Source organism: Hemiscyllium ocellatum, assembly GCF_020745735.1.
Source record: "Hemiscyllium ocellatum isolate sHemOce1 chromosome X unlocalized genomic scaffold, sHemOce1.pat.X.cur. SUPER_X_unloc_3, whole genome shotgun sequence".
NCBI classification, from domain to species: Eukaryota; Metazoa; Chordata; class Chondrichthyes; order Orectolobiformes; family Hemiscylliidae; genus Hemiscyllium; species Hemiscyllium ocellatum.
In genome coordinates this window covers 200,262-218,014 of record NW_026867593.1, presented here as the reverse complement: position 1 = coordinate 218,014, position 17,753 = coordinate 200,262, and the positions used below count along the sequence as shown (strand labels likewise).

At 50.8% G+C, this 17,753-nt stretch overlaps 1 protein-coding gene across 3 annotated transcripts; it reads left to right on the top strand.

Moving 5' to 3' along the window:
* Positions 1-2,805: 2,805 nt before the first annotated feature.
* Positions 2,806-15,983, top strand: LOC132808961 (heterogeneous nuclear ribonucleoprotein A3 homolog 2-like). 3 transcript variants are annotated; one of them, XR_009642176.1, is made up of 12 exons: positions 2,806-2,956; positions 9,433-9,549; positions 9,642-9,788; positions 9,873-10,083; positions 10,174-10,266; positions 10,356-10,451; positions 10,546-10,620; positions 10,709-10,867; positions 11,234-11,374; positions 11,456-11,514; positions 14,016-14,120; positions 15,837-15,983. XR_009642176.1 is itself a non-coding variant. In XM_060822354.1 (11 exons), exons 1-10 carry the CDS (start codon positions 2,951-2,953, stop codon positions 11,506-11,508), a joined length of 1,089 nt encoding a protein of 362 aa, XP_060678337.1. In that variant the 5' UTR covers positions 2,806-2,950; the 3' UTR covers positions 11,509-11,514; positions 12,046-12,450. The 3 variants fall into 3 exon arrangements, 2 of the variants coding, with proteins under 2 accessions (XP_060678337.1, XP_060678336.1); XM_060822354.1 differs by lacking the exons at positions 14,016-14,120; positions 15,837-15,983 and adding an exon at positions 12,046-12,450 and having other exon boundaries at positions 9,442-9,549; XM_060822353.1 differs by lacking the exons at positions 14,016-14,120; positions 15,837-15,983 and adding an exon at positions 12,046-12,450.
* The last annotated feature ends 1,770 nt before the right edge of the window (positions 15,984-17,753 follow it).

Here is a 17,753-nt window from a genome sequence, read left to right as displayed (position 1 = left end):
ATGTGGAACTGAGCCCAAAAACTGCATGAATTCATGTGGAACTGAGCTCAAAAACTGCATGAATTCATGTGGAACTGAGCCCAAAAACTGCATGAATTCATGTGGAACTGAGCTCAAAAACTGCATGAATTCATGTGGAACTGAGCCCAAAAACTGCATGAATTCATGTGGAACTGAGCTCAAAAACTGCATGAATTCATGTAGAACTGAGCTCAAAAACTGCATGAATTCATGTAGAACTGAGCTCAAAAACTGCATGAATTCATGTGGAACTGAGCCCAAACACTGCATGAATTCCTGTGGAACTGAGCTCAAAAACTGCATGAATTCCTGTGGAACTGAGCCCAAAAACTGCATGAATTCATGTGGAACTGAGCTCAAAAACTGCATGAATTCATGTGGAACTGAGCTCAAAAACTGCATGAATTCATGTAGAACTGAGCCCAAAAACTGCATGAATTCCTGTGGAACTGAGCCCAAAAACTGCATGAATTCATGTGGAACTGAGCCCAAACACTGCATGAATTCCTGTGGAACTGAGCTCAAAAACTGCATGAATTCCTGTGGAACTGAGCCCAAAAACTGCATGAATTCATGTGGAACTGAGCTCAAAAACTGCATGAATTCATGTAGAACTGAGCCCAAAAACTGCATGAATTCATGTGGAACTGAGCTCAAAAACTGCATGAATTCATGTGGAACTGAGCCCAAAAACTGCATGAATTCATGTGGAACTGAGCCCAAAAACTGCATGAATTCATGTGGAACTGAGCTAAAAAACTGCATGAATTCCTGTGGAACTGAGCCCAAAAACTGCATGAATTCATGTGGAACTGAGCTCAAAAACTGCATGAATTCATGTAGAACTGAGCCCAAAAACTGCATGAATTCATGTGGAACTGAGCTCAAAAACTGCATGAATTCATGTGGAACTGAGCCCAAAAACTGCATGAATTCATGTGGAACTGAGCTCAAAAACTGCATGAATTCATGTGGAACTGAGCTCAAAAACTGCATACATTCATGTGGAACTGAGCTCAAAAACTGCATGAATTCATGTGGAACTGAGCTCAAAACCTGCATGAATTCATGTGGAACTGAGCTCAAAAACTGCATGAATTCATGTGGAACTGAGCCAAAAAACTGCATGAATTCATGTGGAACTGAGCTCAAAAACTGCAGGAATTCATGTGGAACTGAGCTCAAAAACTGCATGAATTCATGTGGAACTGAACCCCAAAACTGCATGAATTCATGTAGAACTGAGCCCAAAAACTGCATGAATTCATGTAGAACTGAACCCAAAAACTGCATGAATTCATGTAGAACTGAGCCCAAAAACTGCATGAATTCATGTAGAACTGAGCCCAAAAACTGCATGAATTCATGAGAAAATGTGCAAAAAATTGCTTGAATTCTTGTAAAAGTCTGAGCCCAAAAAGTGCATGAATTCATGAGAAAATTTGCAAAAAATTGCATGAATTCATGAGAAAATTTGCCAAAAATTGCTTGAATTCTTGTAAAAGTCTGAGCCCAAAAAGTGCATGAATTCATGTGAAAATTTGCAAAAAATTGCATGAATTCATGAGAAAATGTGCAAAAAATTGCTTGAATTCATGAGAAAATTTGCCAAAAATTGCATGAATTCATGAGAAAATTTGCAAAAAATTGCATGAATTCATGAGAAAATTTGCCAAAAATTGCTTGAATTCTTGTAAAAGTCTGAGCCCAAAAAGTGCATGAATTCATGAGAAAATTTGCAAAAAATTGCATGAATTCATGAGAAAATTTGCCAAAAATTGCATGAATTCATGTGAAAATGTGCAAAAAATTGCTTGAATTCATGCATGGGGAGCCCTGAGCTCGCTTGGATTGGTCAGCACCCCCGTCAATCAATTGCTTAGCCAATCCGGAGCGCCTCCTTCCCCTGTTACTAAGGGAGGGTTGTGAATTCTAAACCAATCGGCTTCCCTCCCGCCTCCGCGCGCGCGCTGGGCGATTGATCCCGGGCCCTCCGTCCATCGGCGACATAAACGGGGGGCGGGGTCGGGTGAGTGATAAACCAATCGGCTTCCCTACGCCCACGGTCTGCGCCAGGCGATTGGTCCGACTCGGCGTCAATCAATCAATCCTCTTGTGTTGGGTGTTGTGGTGGAACGGGGACGGACAACTCTAAACCAATCATCTTCGTTCTGCTGACGGGCCGCGCCAGGCGATTGGTCCGACCCGACGTCAATCCATCCAAGCGGAGCGCCTCCTCTTGTGAGTGGGTGGGTGTTGGTGGAGGCGGGTGACGGTCAGCTCTGAACCAACCAGCCTCCCTCCCACCACGGGCCGCGCCGGGCGATTGGTCCGCCCCGACGTCAATCAATCAATCCATCCGGATCGCCTTCAATGCGGGTGTGGGGGGAGGTGACGGTCAACTCTAAACCAATCGGCTTCCCTCCGCCCGCGGCGATTGGCCCGACCCGACGTCAGTCAATCGGTCAACCAATCGCCAGCGCGCGTGTGTGTGTGTGTGGGAATGGAGGCGGATGCCCGTCTACTCTCAACCAATCATCTCCCCTCTCCTTCCCTCCACGCGCGCGGCGGGAGACGCCATTGGTCCGATCCGCACGTCAGTCAATCCGTCCCGCCGCCGTTGGGGGGGGTGTGGTAAAACATGTGGGGGCGGGCGCGTCCTCGACCAATCGGCCACCCCGCTCCGCCCGCGGCGGCGGCGCCGATTGGCTCCCCTTACCCTCATCACGTGTTGTCGCCCCGCCCCCCCCTTGTAGCTGCCCTATATAAGGAGGTGACGGGCGCGGCGGCCGGTCTCTTCGGCGGCGGGCGGCGACGGAGGCGGATCGTGCGCGTGTTATTTCTGTTAATTTTATTTTCTCCCCCCCCTTTCTCGGTGTGACTCGGTCACGGTATAACCGTCAAGACGGCGCCCTCGTACGAAAGAGACATGGAGGTGAGTGCCCGCCGTTTGATATAAACCCGCCGTGACGCAGCCGCCAACCGCCGCCCGCCGCCATTTTGAGGCGTCGACGCCGCCGCCCGTTTCTTTAAAATAAACCCCCCTCCCCCCGGGGTTTAACCCCCCCCCCCCCCCTGAGGGGGGGAGAGAGAGGGGTACCCCCCCCTCAGGGTTACCGCCAGGAGGGAGGGGGGGGACCGTTAGAGGAGTTTATCGTCGAGGAGAAGGTGAGGGGGAGGGAGAGACAAAATGGCGGCGGTCACCCCTCCCCCTCCCTCCTTCACTCCATCCCCCCCCTCTCTCTCTCTCTCCTTCACTCCATCCCCCTCCCTCTCTCTCTCTCCTTCACTCCATCCCCCCCCTCTCTCTCCTTCACTCCATCCCCCCCTCTCTCTCTCTCTCCTTCACTCCATCCCTCTCTCTCTCCTTCACTCCATCCCCTCCTCTCTCTCCTTCTCTCCTTCACTCCATCCCCCCCTCTCTCTCCTTCACTCCATCCCCCCCCTCTCTCCTTCACTCCATCCCCTCCTCTCTCTCCTTCTCTCCTTCACTCCATCCCCTCCTCTCTCTCCTTCTCTCCTTCACTCCATCCCCCCCTCTCTCTCCTTCACTCCATCCCCCCCCTCTCTCCTTCACTCCATCCCCTCCTCTCTCTCCTTCTCTCCTTCACTCCATCCCCTCCTCTCTCTCCTTCTCTCCTTCACTCCATCCCCCCCCTCTCTCCTTCACTCCCCCCCCCTCTCTCTCTCTCCTTCACTCCATCCCCCCCTCTCTCTCCTTCACTCCATCCCCTCCTCTCTCTCCTTCTCTCCTTCACTCCATCCCCTCCTCTCTCTCCTTCTCTCCTTCACTCCATCCCCCCCCTCTCTCTCCTTCACTCCATCCCCCTCTCTCTCTCCTTCACTCCATCCCCCCCCTCTCTCTCCTTCACTCCATCCCCCCTCTCTCTCCTTCACTCCATCCCCCCCCTCTCTCTCCTTCACTCCATCCCCCCCCCTCTCTTTCCTTCACTCCATCCCCCCCTCTCTCTCTCTCTCCTTCACTCCATCCCCCCCTCTCTCTCCTTCACTCCATCCCCCCCTCTCCCTCTCTCTCTCTCTCCTTCACTCCATCCCCCCCTCTCTCTCTCCTTCACTCCATCCCCCTCTCTCTCTCCTTCACTCCATCCCCCTCTCTCTCTCCTTCACTCCATCCCCCTCTCTCTCTCCTTCACTCCATCCCCCTCTCTCTCTCCTTCACTCCATCCCCCTCTCCCTCTCTCTCTCTCTCTCCTTCACTCCATCCCCCCCTCTCCCTCTCACCTTCACTCCATCCCCCTCTCCCTCTCTCTCTCCTTCACTCCATCCCCCTCTCCCCCTCTCTCTCCTTCACTCCATCCCCCCCCTCTCTCTCCTTCACTCCATCCCCCCCCTCTCTCTCCTTCACTCCATCCCCCCCCTCTCTCTCCTTCACTCCATCCCCCCCCTCTCTCTCCTTCACTCCATCCCCCCTCTCTCTCTCTCCTTCACTCCATCCCCCCTCTCTCTCTCTCCTTCACTCCATCCCCCCTCTCTCTCTCTCCTTCACTCCATCCCCCCCTCTCTCTCTCTCTTCTTCACTCCATCCCCCCCTCTCTCTCTCTCTCTTCTTCACTCCATCCCCCCCTCTCTCTCTCTCTCTCTCTTCTTCACTCCATCCCCCCCTCTCTCTCTCTCTCCTTCACTCCATCCCCCCCTCTCTCTCTCTCCTTCACTCCATCCCCCCCCTCTCCCTCCTCCCCCCATCATCTCCTTCACCCCATCACTCTCCAACCCCCCCACTCACACCCTCCCCCATCATCTCCCCCCTCCAACCCCCCACTCACTCACTCTCCCCACTCTTTCTCACCCTTCCCCCCCCTTCATCATCTCCCCCTCCAACCTCACTCTCCCCACTCCCTCGCCAACCCCCCTCACCCTCACTCCCTCCCTCACTCTATTTCTCACTTTTCTCCCCCACCATCTCCTTCACCCCTTGCAACCCCCCCACTCACTCTCCCCTCCCCACACCCCTGCCTCCCCCACCAACCCCCATCACCTTCACTCCCTCCCTCATTCTTTCTCAAGCCCCCATCATCACCCTCACTCACTCCCTCACTCTTTCTCATCCTTCCCCATCATCTCCTTCACCCCCTCCAAACCCCCCACTCACTCACTCCCCTCATCCCTGCCTCCCTCGCCAACCCCCCTCACCCTCACTCCCTCCCTCACTTTCTCACCCTTCCCCCCCCCCCATCATCTCCCCTTCCAACCTCACTCTCCCCACTCCCTCGCCAACCCCCCTCACCCTCACTCACTCCCTCACTCTTTCTCACCCTTCCCCCTCCCCATCATCTCCTTCACCCCCTCCAACCCCCCCACTCACTCACTCTCCACTCCCCTCATCCCTGCCATCACCTTCACTCCCCCGCCAACCCCCCATTATCTTCCCTCCCTCCCTCACTCTTTCTCAACCCCCCTATCGTCACCTTCACCCTCACTCCCCCCTCAACCTCTCCCACACCCTCACCCCTCCCCCACCCTCTCAAACACCCCTCGCCTTCACCCCCCTCCCCTGCTTGCCCCTGAACCCCCTCTCACTCACTCTCTCCCCCCTCACCTTCACTCCCTCCCTCCCCCCTCACTCTCATCCCTCCTCTGCCCGCCCCCTAATTCCCCTCAACCTCACACTCACCCTCATCCTGCTACCTTCACCCTCTCCTCCCTCACCCTGCCACCTTCCCCTCCCTCAATCTCCCTCACCTCACCCCCTTCCTCAACTCTACTCTCCCTCAACTCACCATCACCCTCACCTCTGCCCCTCAACCTCCCTCACCCTGATCCCACCATCCTGCCACCCCCTTCCTCAACCCCCCACTCACTCCCTCAACGCTCCCTCACCATCACCTTCACCCTGTCCCCTCAACCTCTCTTGCCCTCCTCCCACCACCTTCCCCCTCAACCCACCCCATATCCCTCACCTTTGCCATCTCCCTCATTCACCCTCATCCCACCACTTTCCCCTCCACCACTCTCCCCCTCAATCCTCATCCACCCCCCCCACCATCACCTTCACCCCCTCACTCTCTCCCCTCACCCCCTTGCACTCAACCTTACCCTCACTCATTCACCCTCTCCCTCAACCCACCATCAACTTCATCCGCCCCCTCAACCTCACTATCTCCCTCCCCTCACCTCCGCCCCCTCACCCACTCTTCCTCTCTCCCCCCCCCCCCACCATCAACCCCCTCCCTCATCCAGCTGCCCTTGACCTCACTCATGCTTCTCTTTCACCACCACTCTCCCTCCCCTACCCCTTCAACCTTGCCCTCACCCATGCCCTCCACCACCCTATCCCACTCTCAGCCCCCACCCTCACCTTTGTCCCACCCCACCCCGTATTCTCTTTATTTAGCTTGTTCTTCATCCCCTTCCCTCTGCTTTGTGTGTGGGGGGAGGGGGGGGGGGTGTTTGCTCTTGCTGTGTTTGGGGGGGTGGGGGTTGGTCTTTTCCTCAGGGAGGAGGAGGTGGGTGTGCTCACCAAATCGTGGCCCTGTTTCTTTCTTTCCCCTCTCTCTCTTCCTCCCTCTTCTCTCTCGCTCCTTTTTCTTCCTCCTTTCCCTCTCCCTTTCTTTCTATTGAAAGTATTGATTTTACTTTCGGAGGTTTATCCCCTTTCACTACTTCCCCGCCTGCCCCAACCTCTGTCATCGGGAGGTGTCTCGCTCCTTTGTTTCCTCCTTTCTTTTTCTCGCTCGCTCCTTTTTTCCTCCTTTCTTTCTCCCATTTACTGGGGATGGGGGAGAATGTTGAGCCAAATGGCCACCTTACCCACTCCCTTTTCCTTTCTTTCTCCAATTTCTCTGAAAAGTCGTGCTTTTTTCCAAATGGGGTGCTTCCCCCTCGCCTCCCCGCCTGACGTTTTGATTTTGCTGGGTTTTGTTCCCCACCTCCCGGAGCAGTCTGATTTTTTTGATTTACTATGACTCTTAACAATAAGTGAAGGGTGTTTGCCAAACAGCCACCACCCCCCCCCCCCCTCCCCCGCCGTCTCTGAAGATTGGTCCCTTTTCAAATGAGGTGGTTCTCACGACCCCTCACTTCACTGCCTGGATTTTTTAAAGACAAAGTAACTGGGTTTTTTAAAGTAGCAGTCGAAGGGTGTTTGCCAAATGGTGGCCCTCTTTCTTTTCCCCTCTCTGAATAGTCGTCCCTTTTTACCAAATGAGGGTCTTTGTCCCCCCCCCCCCCCCCGATGCTGTTTGATTTATAGGCTTTTGTTTTTGAATACAGTGTGGAGGGGGTTGAGGGTTTTTGCCGAGTGTTGCCCTCTGCCGCTGGGAAGTCGTCCCTTTTTATCAAATATGAAATTCCAACCCCCCCCCCCACCCCCTCTGCATGATTTTTTTATTCACTTGAAATGCGGTCTGTGTTGGGGGGGGAAATAAATGTTTGGGGGTCAATGTTTATAAAATGCTGGGTGAAGGGCTGGAACAGATGAGGTGCAACCGCCCCCCCCCCCCCCCCCCCCACCAAGTCCTTTCTGGTGACATTTTCCCCCCCTCGGCTTTTTTATTTAGTTGGCGGGAAGTATTTTTCTTGCGAAATAGGTTGGCGGTGGTAGTGTTCACAAAATGGCTGCCTCTGCGTCGTCGTTTTTAAACATACACTTGTTTTTCATCTGAAAAGGGGGTGGGGTTGTGTTCACGAAATGGCGGCGCCTCTCCTGCAGAGTCATCCTTTCAATAGAAGGTTATCCTCTTGCCCCATTTTAAATTTGACGTGAAGTGTTTTAAAGAGGGGTTTGGTGACCATTGTCCTTTTTGGGGAAAGGACGGGGAAAGGGGTGCTGCCTGACACTTTTAAAATGTGGTTTTCCCCTTTTTTTCCCCATTTGACAGGTGGTCTCCCTCACCACCACCTTCCTTGACCCAAATGCTGAATTCATTCACTTTATTATTTATATATTTTCCTTTCCATTTACCTCCTTCCAAAAATTTTTATTCCGATTGGCAGACAGATGAGTTAGAAAAGAGAACGCACTTCTGAGTTTCCTCTCCCACAAATGTTTATTTAAATTGTGCCTTTTATTGTCCTTAAATTTCATCCCGTGTTCTTGGAAGGTTGCATTTGTTTTGAATAATTCTTGTTTCCCCCACTCATCTGAAACAGTGGCTTCCCCACCCTGCACTAAATTACCTCCCTTTCCTATCTGCTGGGCAGTGTTCCCACCCGCCTGCCCCCAGCCCGTATCCCTCCCAATCGTTGCCAATTTTACCTTTTCCTCTCTTGCAATGAAGTGTTGGCTGTTCCTCCTTTCACTCCCCTTCCATGTTTCAATATCAGATTCTCTCCTTTTCTCTAAGCCATGTGAAAATTGTTCTCCCCAGTTGTTTTTGTAATTCTTTGTTCTCCCTCCCCTGTGAAATGGCAGCTCCACCCCTCTCTGAAATTGTCCCGACCTAATTTTCAATTTTCTCCAGTGTATTTCCTTTTCCCTTGTGTCTCCACGAAATGGCAGGCCCTTCAACTTTTTATTTTTCCTTTTTCCCTCTTTCTGCTTTGTGACATGAGGGCCCTTCTTACAAATTCAGTTTCTTCCCCTCTTGGATGGGTGTCTGTTTTTTTTAATAATTCCCTTAATTTGCTTTCCTTTCATCTGTCTTCCATGTCATCCAGGCTGCTAGTTCCTCTTTCAAATTCCCCTTTCTTGGTCATTTTTTAAATACCTTGTCTGGCTTTTGGAGTTTTCCCGGTCTCTTTCCCTCCTTGGAAGCTTGTAGCCTGGGTGCCCATCCTCATTTAAAATGGGGAATATGGTTCCTCTGGATTTTGTTCTATGGTGATTTCTGTTCCCTTGCCCCACCACCTCAGAAACTTTGTCCCTGTTCTTTCCCCATGGTTTAGGCCCATGTTTCCATTTGGCTTGGAATGTTTGCCTGCCTTCTGTTTTTAATTCCCTTGTCTGCCTTTTTATACAATCCAAGTGGTTTTATTCTTGCTTCCTTCCCCTGTGGGATTGCTCTTGCTTCCACACCCATTGTACTGCTGGGATTGCCTAGTGAGACCTGTGTTGAAAATGTGTTGCTGGTTAAAGCACAGCAGGTTAGGCAGCATCCAAGGAATAGGAGACCTGTGGTCATGCACTGTGGTTCAGTGATTTGCTGTCAGAGGCTGGGTTTTCCCTCTTGTGGTGATCCTTATAGTTACATGTTCCCTCTCCTTTGATTCCTGCCACATTACCACAACTGAGGACCAGGATCCCTACAATGTCCTGATAGAGGGTTGCAAATGAAACTTAGATGAGTGAGATCTGTTTTGTGTTCGGACAAGGTTACATTTGACAGTGACTTTGTGGTGCACTGTCCTGTCTGAGCAAAATATCTATAACCAGGTGTGGATGGGGACTGGTTCGTGTGAGTGCAGTGACCTCTTTTGTGTGCTAATCCTTTCCTCCTTTCAATTCTCTTGGAGGACTCTCAGGAGCCTGAACAGTTGCGGAAACTGTTCATTGGTGGCTTGAGCTTTGAAACGACAGATGACAGTCTACGGAACCACTTTGAACAATGGGGCCGGCTGACGGACTGTGTGGTGAGTCTGAGTCTCTTGCTTGGTGTTGGTCTCTTGTGTTGGTGTTCTTCCTGAGGAGTGAGGCTGACCATTTTACCCACACGGTTTTTCAGGTGATGAGAGACCCCACTACAAAACGCTCCAGGGGCTTTGGGTTTGTGACCTATTCGTGTGTCTCGGAGGTGGACGGTGCAATGTCAGCAAGGCCTCACAAGGTTGATGGACGTGTTGTGGAACCTAAACGGGCTGTATCGAGAGAGGTAAGCCCCGTTTCCTGGCCAGTTTGACTATTTCAGGCTTGGGTTTAGTATTTTGTCTGAGGTTTGGTGCTTGTCTTGTGTCAGGACTCCACCCGGCCTGGAGCGCACCTGACTGTGAAGAAGATCTTTGTGGGCGGCATCAAGGAAGACACAGAAGAACATCATCTTCGGGATTACTTTGAGAAATTTGGCAAGATCGAGGTGATTGAAGTCATGACAGACCGCCAGAGTGGGAAGAAGAGGGGGTTCGCCTTCATTACGTTTGATGACCATGATGCTGTTGACAAGATTGTTGGTAAGGGTTCAAGGTGCTTTCTGTAGAGGATCACCGACTGGGTGTTGTGATGGAGTGAGTCCAACCACTTCCTTTCTTATCCCCCTCTAGTTCAGAAGTACCACACAGTGAATGGACACAACTGTGAAGTTAGGAAGGCCCTTTCCCGTGAAGAGATGCAGAACTCTGGCATGAACCAGCGAGGTGAGCGGTGCTGTGAGCTGTTTAAAAACCTGTGAGCCTGCTATTTGGCATGGTGCATTTTTTGTAACACTGGTTTATATCTTGTAAAGGGCGAGGAAGCTCTGGCAACTTTGGTCGAGGCAACTTTGGCAACTCTGGTAACTTTGGTCGTGGTGGTGGAGGAGGAGGCAACTTCGGTAACAGAGGTGAGTTGCTGCCTTTTTTGAGTCGGCTGCTTTGTGCCATTGGCTGTGGGAGAGTGGTGGTGGTCACTGTCACTGATGGCTTTCTTTGTTGCAGGTGGATTTGGTGGTTCCAGAGGTGGTGGTGGCAACTATGGAGGCTGCGGTGATGGCTACAATGGTTTTGGTGATGGTAAGTGTCATGGGCTCTGGGTTAGGGTGACAGCACAGAAATGCCTGTTTCTCTGTCTTCTACAGCAGCTGACTGTGTCTACTTTCAGGTGGTGGATACGGTGGTGGCGGTGGCTTTGGTGGTGGTGGTGGCCGTGGAGGTCCAGGCTATGGTGGCAGCCCAACATATGGCAACCAGGGTGGTGGCGGATATGGCGGTGGTGGAGGCAGCGGCAGTGGATATGACGGCTATGGCGGTGGATTTGGTGGTAAGTGATCCTTTTTTTGTTTTAGTATAAATTGCAAACCAACAGTTAACAATGACAGTGATTTACAGGAGAAAGGGGCAGCACAGCCAGACCCCACTATACAGGGAAGGGGATGAACCCTTAGTCCCACCTTATTACGTCAGGAAGGGATCAGTAAACACAATCACATACAGGCAGTGTGGTAACGGTGCATATATCGCAGGCGCCTCTGTAATCCCAGACCAACGACCTGTTCTCCCACCTTCCAGCCATTCAAGGGCAGCCTGCCCCGTTTCGGCTGCCTGCTTTTCTTAGCAGCATTTCTACTTTGTTTTGCACAGCCGAGCCCTGAACTGATTTGGACACATGTTTATATTTTCACGGCAGGCAACTTTGGAGGTGGTGGTGGCGGCGGCGGCAACTACAATGACTTTGGCAACTATCCAAATCAGCAGTCGTCCAACTATGGGCCAATGAAGGGAGGTGGAGGCGGTGGCTATGGTGGTAGGAGCTCAGCACCTTATGGAGGTGAGTTGCTCCTGAGTAACTGTGCATTGACCAGACTGGGTGGGTTTCTGTTGCAGTCTGACTGCCTGTCTCCTCTTACAGGTAACTATGGCTCCGGAGGAGGGGGTGGAGGATCCTACAGTCGGCGGTTCTAAAGCCAGGTGTGTTCTGGGTTACAGCAGCATGTGGGGGTTGTGGGGCTAGCTCCATTCTCTCTCTGGCTGGGTGTGGCGGGGTGGCGTCTCCAGTGCGTCAATGATAGAGCAATCTGGTGGGTTTGGGGGGGGGAGGGGGGAGGCAAAGCTGAGTATTGAAGATTGGCCTTGGTTTTCATCACTGTAATCTTGTGCCCAGCAAGGTGGCAGCTCCAGCAGCATTTACCCAATATGTGGAGGTGGGAGTTGGGCAGGAGGGTGTTGAGGACTGTTGGTCGTGTATGTATATATGATGTGTTGCTGCATCAGTGCAGTATAGTAGTCAGTTCGTATCGATCTCTAACTGCAGTGCCAGTGTATTGACTGAGTGCCTGCATCTATGAACTGGATAATTACTATAGGATTATATTTTCTTGGCAATGGGCCTGGCCAGTGGATGCCCCTGCCCTTTGCCCTCGGCTATGTTTTTAATAGAAAAAAGAAACATGTATTGAGAGAGTGCACGATATAATAATTTTATCCCATGTTGTTCAACAGGAACACAGTACTTAGCAGGCGAGGATGAGCCAGGAGATTGTAACAGGGAGACAGCAGGTTACTACAATACAAATCTCAGCCAAGCACAGGGCACAACTGCTACCGGAAGAGAAGCAAATGTCTTTTTAGTCAGAAAAGTCAGTGTTTGAACTCATGAACTTTGAAAGGAATAAAAATTTAAAACCCACATGCATGTATATCTGCGTAAGGACTGTAATTGATATTTTGATAAACTGTTGAACAGGTTATTTTATAGTTGTGACTTACCCCTTCCCCCCCTGGAAGTGTACAATGAACATTCCAGTGAGTTTTTATTAGAATTGTTTTTGATTTTAATGCTCCAGTTTAAGTGATATAAATGTATTAGTTGTGATCATGACTAAGAATAAAGATACTTTCCATTTACTAGTCCTGCAGGTAGTCTGTCTTGTTTAAGGTCATAGTGTTAAGGGTGTCAAGGGATATGTTTGAGCCAGTCAGGACCTCTGGGGGTTTTGCCTGCCTCTTGATCTGACTTGAGCTTACTTCCTTCCTTCTGCTGCCCGTCTCTGGGCAAGCTGTCCCAGGCCATTTGTACTGCACTGGGTCGATGGGGGTCACTTTGCTGTAGTCAAACCTCCACAACCCCCTGTCCCACTTGGGAAAGGCCATGTGATGAGCCCTTTTTATCCTCCAATGTGTCCCCATTCCACCAGTGGAGGACAAGCTGCTGCTGTGGTGCATTGGGGCATGTGACTGGCTCCATTGCCCACTCACTGCCTTCCTCCCCAAGGTGCCCATGGCACAGGGTCAAACCCTGCGTCCACCTTCCACATTCAGTTGGGTATTCTTAAATTACAATGTCTAATTTGCTAGCGGTGTATGACGCAGTGTTCCTCTAACACAGCCACTCCTGCTGTAGAATTGGGGGCCCCTTCCATTTGTGTCACTGGTGTATTATTGAAGTTAATAGCATAAATGGCTTCTGATGTTGAGATGGATTTCTAAGCTTTCTCTTAGAACAAGATGTGGGCCACGCTATGTTCACGTTGCTCTCCATTGGAGCTGGGGGGGGGGGGGGGGATTTTCCTGGCTCTTAAATTATTTTGCTTTGCTTTTCAAGACCTGCCATCCCCCAAATTATTGGGGTCAGGGTTTTAAATGAAGGTGTCTCCGTCCTCCACGCACCTTAAATATCCCTGGGCTGGCGTGAACATAGCCGTAGCCAAATGTTCGAAAGTCATGTTTTTATTTCGCAAACGTTTTTTAAAAAAAAACACATGCAGAAGAAACTCAAAAACGAAACAGTTCTTTGCGTTGTAGCAGTCAGACTCTGGACGTTAACCTTGGCACAGGCAGCGAGTCAGCTTGTGTAGTTCAGACCAGAGCGATGTCGTCCACTCAAGGAGAGGGAGCGAGCAAGCGTTCAATTGTGGTTTATTTATTTTTTGGCGGCGCTTCCCCCCCCCCCCTCCCCCTGCTACACGCAGACAGAAGCTGAGGAGGAAAGACAAAGGAACGTTTTGCTAGAACCAGGCAGACTACCAGCAGCCAGCCAGCCAGCGGAGTGTATAGACTGTGTGTAGAACACTTGGCTCAGCATGTACCGTCGGAAGGGAAGACGAGGCCAGCTTATTATGATGGTGCGTGCTCCGTTCTTAGGCGTTATGAGGGTTGCTCTATGCTGCGTGGGAGGCTAGCTATGATTAGCACAGCCACAAGGAACCCCTTTGCGACTAGGATTAAGCAGGCAGGCAGGACTCTTACCCTGTTACGCCAGGTATTCCGAATAGGTAAGGTCGCATTTCCTATTCTGTTTTTATTTATTATTCTGGGGTAAACTTGGTGCCTCTGCTGCTTTTCTCTTTTCGTTTTGATTTTAATTTGTTTCTGTTGTCTTGGTTTTTTTTGTTTTTTTTTAAAAAAATCTTTCTGGGGGTCATTGCCAGGAAGACCAGTGCAATCTTGACTTCTTGCCCTTGTGTTTGTAGGTGGTCTGTGATTTGATTTTTTTTGCACACTGGGGAGGACCCTGTCCTGGATGCGCAGGTGCCTTTTGTCTTTGGCTGTTCCCTCTACAGCAGTTCTCCCCTGCGGTAAGTCCACTCCTGAGCTGTCCCCCAACCTGTTGGACGTATAACAAAATTTTTACAATACGTAATAGGAATGGCCGCCTCACCTGTACCAGTAACGTCCTAACTGTTTTAAAAAATCCTTCCCTTATTCGGTCTGTATCCCTCTATCCTCTCTGGATTCACGTAACCATCCAGATGCCCCTCTTCCTTCCCCTGTCTGGCAGTGCGCTTCAGCCTCAGTGATTGAAGTGAGGAGGGTAATGTCTCTGAATGTCCACCCCATCTGTAGACCCCTACTAGTCTCTTCCCGTTGCCACCTTTCTCGCCACAGCCTCTGCCCCCCTCAACCAGGCAACACGCTCCGCACCTTCTCTGCACAGACACTCTCTGCAAAGCCCCCATAACCAATGCAGAGGAACCTCTGATCTGAAGGACACGGACAGGTTGGACCCAAGGGTCTGTTTCCAGGCTGCATATCCCTGACCTGAGCGGGCAGAGTGTCTCGTTCAGTGACTGGGTAGCATGGTTAACCAAGCATTTGGGACCCCGTGATCCTGCTTGGCTGATCTGAAATTGGGGTAATTGAGATTCACCTGTACTCCAGACAAGGCCTGATGAGCTGCAGCAGTTTGGCCGTAGCGTGGAGTGCAGGAATTGGCAGTTAATGCAAGCCTGCTTTGGTGGTGCCATCAGCAATGAACCTTTGTATGAGCAAGTAGTGACAGCTGCCCAGAGGGCTACTTGCCTGTGGCTGCCCCTCGATGTTCAGACCTGACATGAACCTCCCCTGTCATAAAATAGGCAGCATCTAGTGGGCATGTTGCCAAAGCTGCAGAGCTTGTCTGCAGTTGCTTTCCCATTTTTAAAACCGTGTTCAAGGACCACTCAGTGCTGGGAATACATACTACCTCAGCAACAGTGAGGTCTGCAGATGCCGGAGATGAGTTGTGTTGTTCCTGGATGCTGCCTGACCTGTGCATTTCCAGCAACACTGTCTCCCCTTACTCAATGCTCAGCCCCCTACTTGCCCCACCATTTAGTGCCCCAGCCTGAATACTCTGTTTTTCCCCCCCCCCCCCCCCAACTCATGGTTTCATGGTTGACCCCTTGATAGTCAGAGGTTAAGAGCATCGAGAGGACGCTCCTGGGGGAGAAACTGCACTCGGTAATTTGTCCCTCCCTGACCTCAAAGCCTGTCCCTCAGAGGCACCCATCCTCTGACAGAATACAGAAACACTTACAGCTCTGGCTCTCAACTCTACGCCACCTGGGATAAAAAGCCCCCTCCCATCCCATGTTCACACTCCCTCTATCATCGGTGGAGTCACTGCATTCAGGGCATCTAAGCAATCCTTGGATAGGCGCATGGATGGTAAGCTATAGGTTTCTGATCTTGGAGGATCTGATCAGAGGCTGTTGTGCTGTGACATTTCGTCGATGTACAATCAGCTATGTGACGGGCCACCTTGGGTCTTTCATAGCATTACAGCCACTAGGATGTCTTCAGAGCATGATATTTCTGTAACACAGGGAACTGGAGCTCATTGGTGTCCAATCTACTGCAGAGAGGTGATTCAGTGCTGGGCCTAGCTAGTGATGTCTGCATCCTGTCACTGATAGGGTCAGGGATGGTGAGTGGAGGTTTCGTAGTCAGCTAATGATGGCTAAACTGCTATGTATAGAGCAATAGGTCTGCTGCTTTGCCCTCTATGTAATGTCTGCCCTTTCTCTCTGCAGGTGGAGATCCCCTGGAGCTCTACATAATTCCATAACTGGCTTCAACTCAGCCCTTAACCGGATTATGTCTCTTGTAACTGTTGAATACTGTGTATTGCCTTGTAGCTGTTGTGCAGCTGTCTGTTTTCAATAAAGACCTTTCTACCATGCTGTTTATCCATTTTTTAAAAAACACAAATCCCTCTCAATTCCTGATGAAGGGCTTATGCCCGAAACCTCGAATTTCCTGCTCCTTGGATGCTGCCTGACTTGCTGCGCATTTTCAGCTCTGATCTCCAGCAGCTGCAGACCTCACTCTCTCCCCTTGCATTCTTGTAAAGCAGAAACATGAGCTGTGAGGGGTATTGTCATGCTCCCTGGTCAATTCCCCCCCCAAGCAAGATTCTTGTAACTGAAGTGATGGAACAGTTCAGCAAAGATGTGCATGGCTGTACAGGATAATAAAGGCCTTTGTGCTTGCCCTTATGGGTTGGTGTGTTCACTTCAGGAGCTGGCTCATGTGGTGGGCTGTGCAGAGTGCCCCTTTGCAATAGGGTGTTCATTGCTGTTCCCCCCCCCCTGCTACAGGAAGGATGTAGCCACGGCCTCTTCCCTGCTGCTGTTCTTCCCCCAGAATGGCTGCGGTGCGATCTATTAAAGTCACGAATATACAAGTTATTTTCCTACCTCAGGGGAGTCTGCAAAGCGGGCAGGTTTAAATGGGATGGCTTATTTGTGCAGGGGGTGAGCTGGGATGCCAGAGGAAGTGGGTAGGGGGCTGGTACAATTTAAAAGGGATTGGGTTGGGACATGGGCAGGAAGGGTTTAGAGGGAGCTGCAGCCTGGTGACCAGGTTAGGTTAGGGATAGCTGGGTTGGCATGGATCAGTTGGACTGTAGGGCCTGTTTGTGTGTCCCTTGACTATAGGGATTGAATGCCCAATCTCATGGCTTTTGGAGATTGGTTTGGGATATCTGGTCAGCGTCACGCAGTTAAAAACCATGCAGCACCTATGTTACATGGGGTGGGACCATTGTGTTACAGAAGAAACATAGAAAGATACAGCGCAGTACAGGCCCTTCGGCCCTCAATGTTGCGCCGACCGAATCCTACCTAACCTACACTAGCCCAATAACTTCCAAATGCCTATCCAATGCCCGCTTAAATGACCATAAAGAAGGAGAGTCCACCACTGCTACTGGCAGGGCATTCCATGAACTCACAACCCGCTGAGTAAAGAATCTACCCCTAACATCTGTCCTATACCTACCACCCCTTAATTTAAAGCTGTGTCCCCTAGTAACACCTGACTCCATTAGCGGTAAAAGGTTCTCAGTGTCGACCCTATCTAAACCCCTGATCATCTTGTACACCTCTATCAAATCTCTCCTAAACCTTCTCTTCTCCAATGAGAACAGCCCCAAGTGCCTCAGTCTTTCCTCATACGATCTTCCTACCATTCCAGGCAACATCCTGGTAAACCTCCTCTGCACTCGTTCCAATGCCTCCACATCCTTCCTATAGTATGGCGACCAAAACTGCACACAATACTCCAGATGAGGCCGCACCAGAGTCTTATACAACTGCAACATGACCTCAGGACTCTGGAACTCAATTCCTCTACCAATAAAGCCCAGTACACCATATGCCTTCCTCACAGCACTATTTACCTGGGTGGCAACTTTCAGAGAGCTGTGTACATGGACACCAAGATCCCTCTGCTCATCCACACTACCAAGTAGCCTACCATTAGTCCAGTAATCCATCTTCTGGAGCTGGAGCTCATCGGTGTCCAGTCTACTGTAGAGAGGTGTTCAGTGCACTCGGGGGTTTTAGAGGCATGTAGGCCATGGGCTAGCAGATGAGGTGTTGATTACATTAAGCTATCTGGGTCAGCCGGGATGAGTTGGACTGTATGGTATGTTTCTGTGCTGTCTC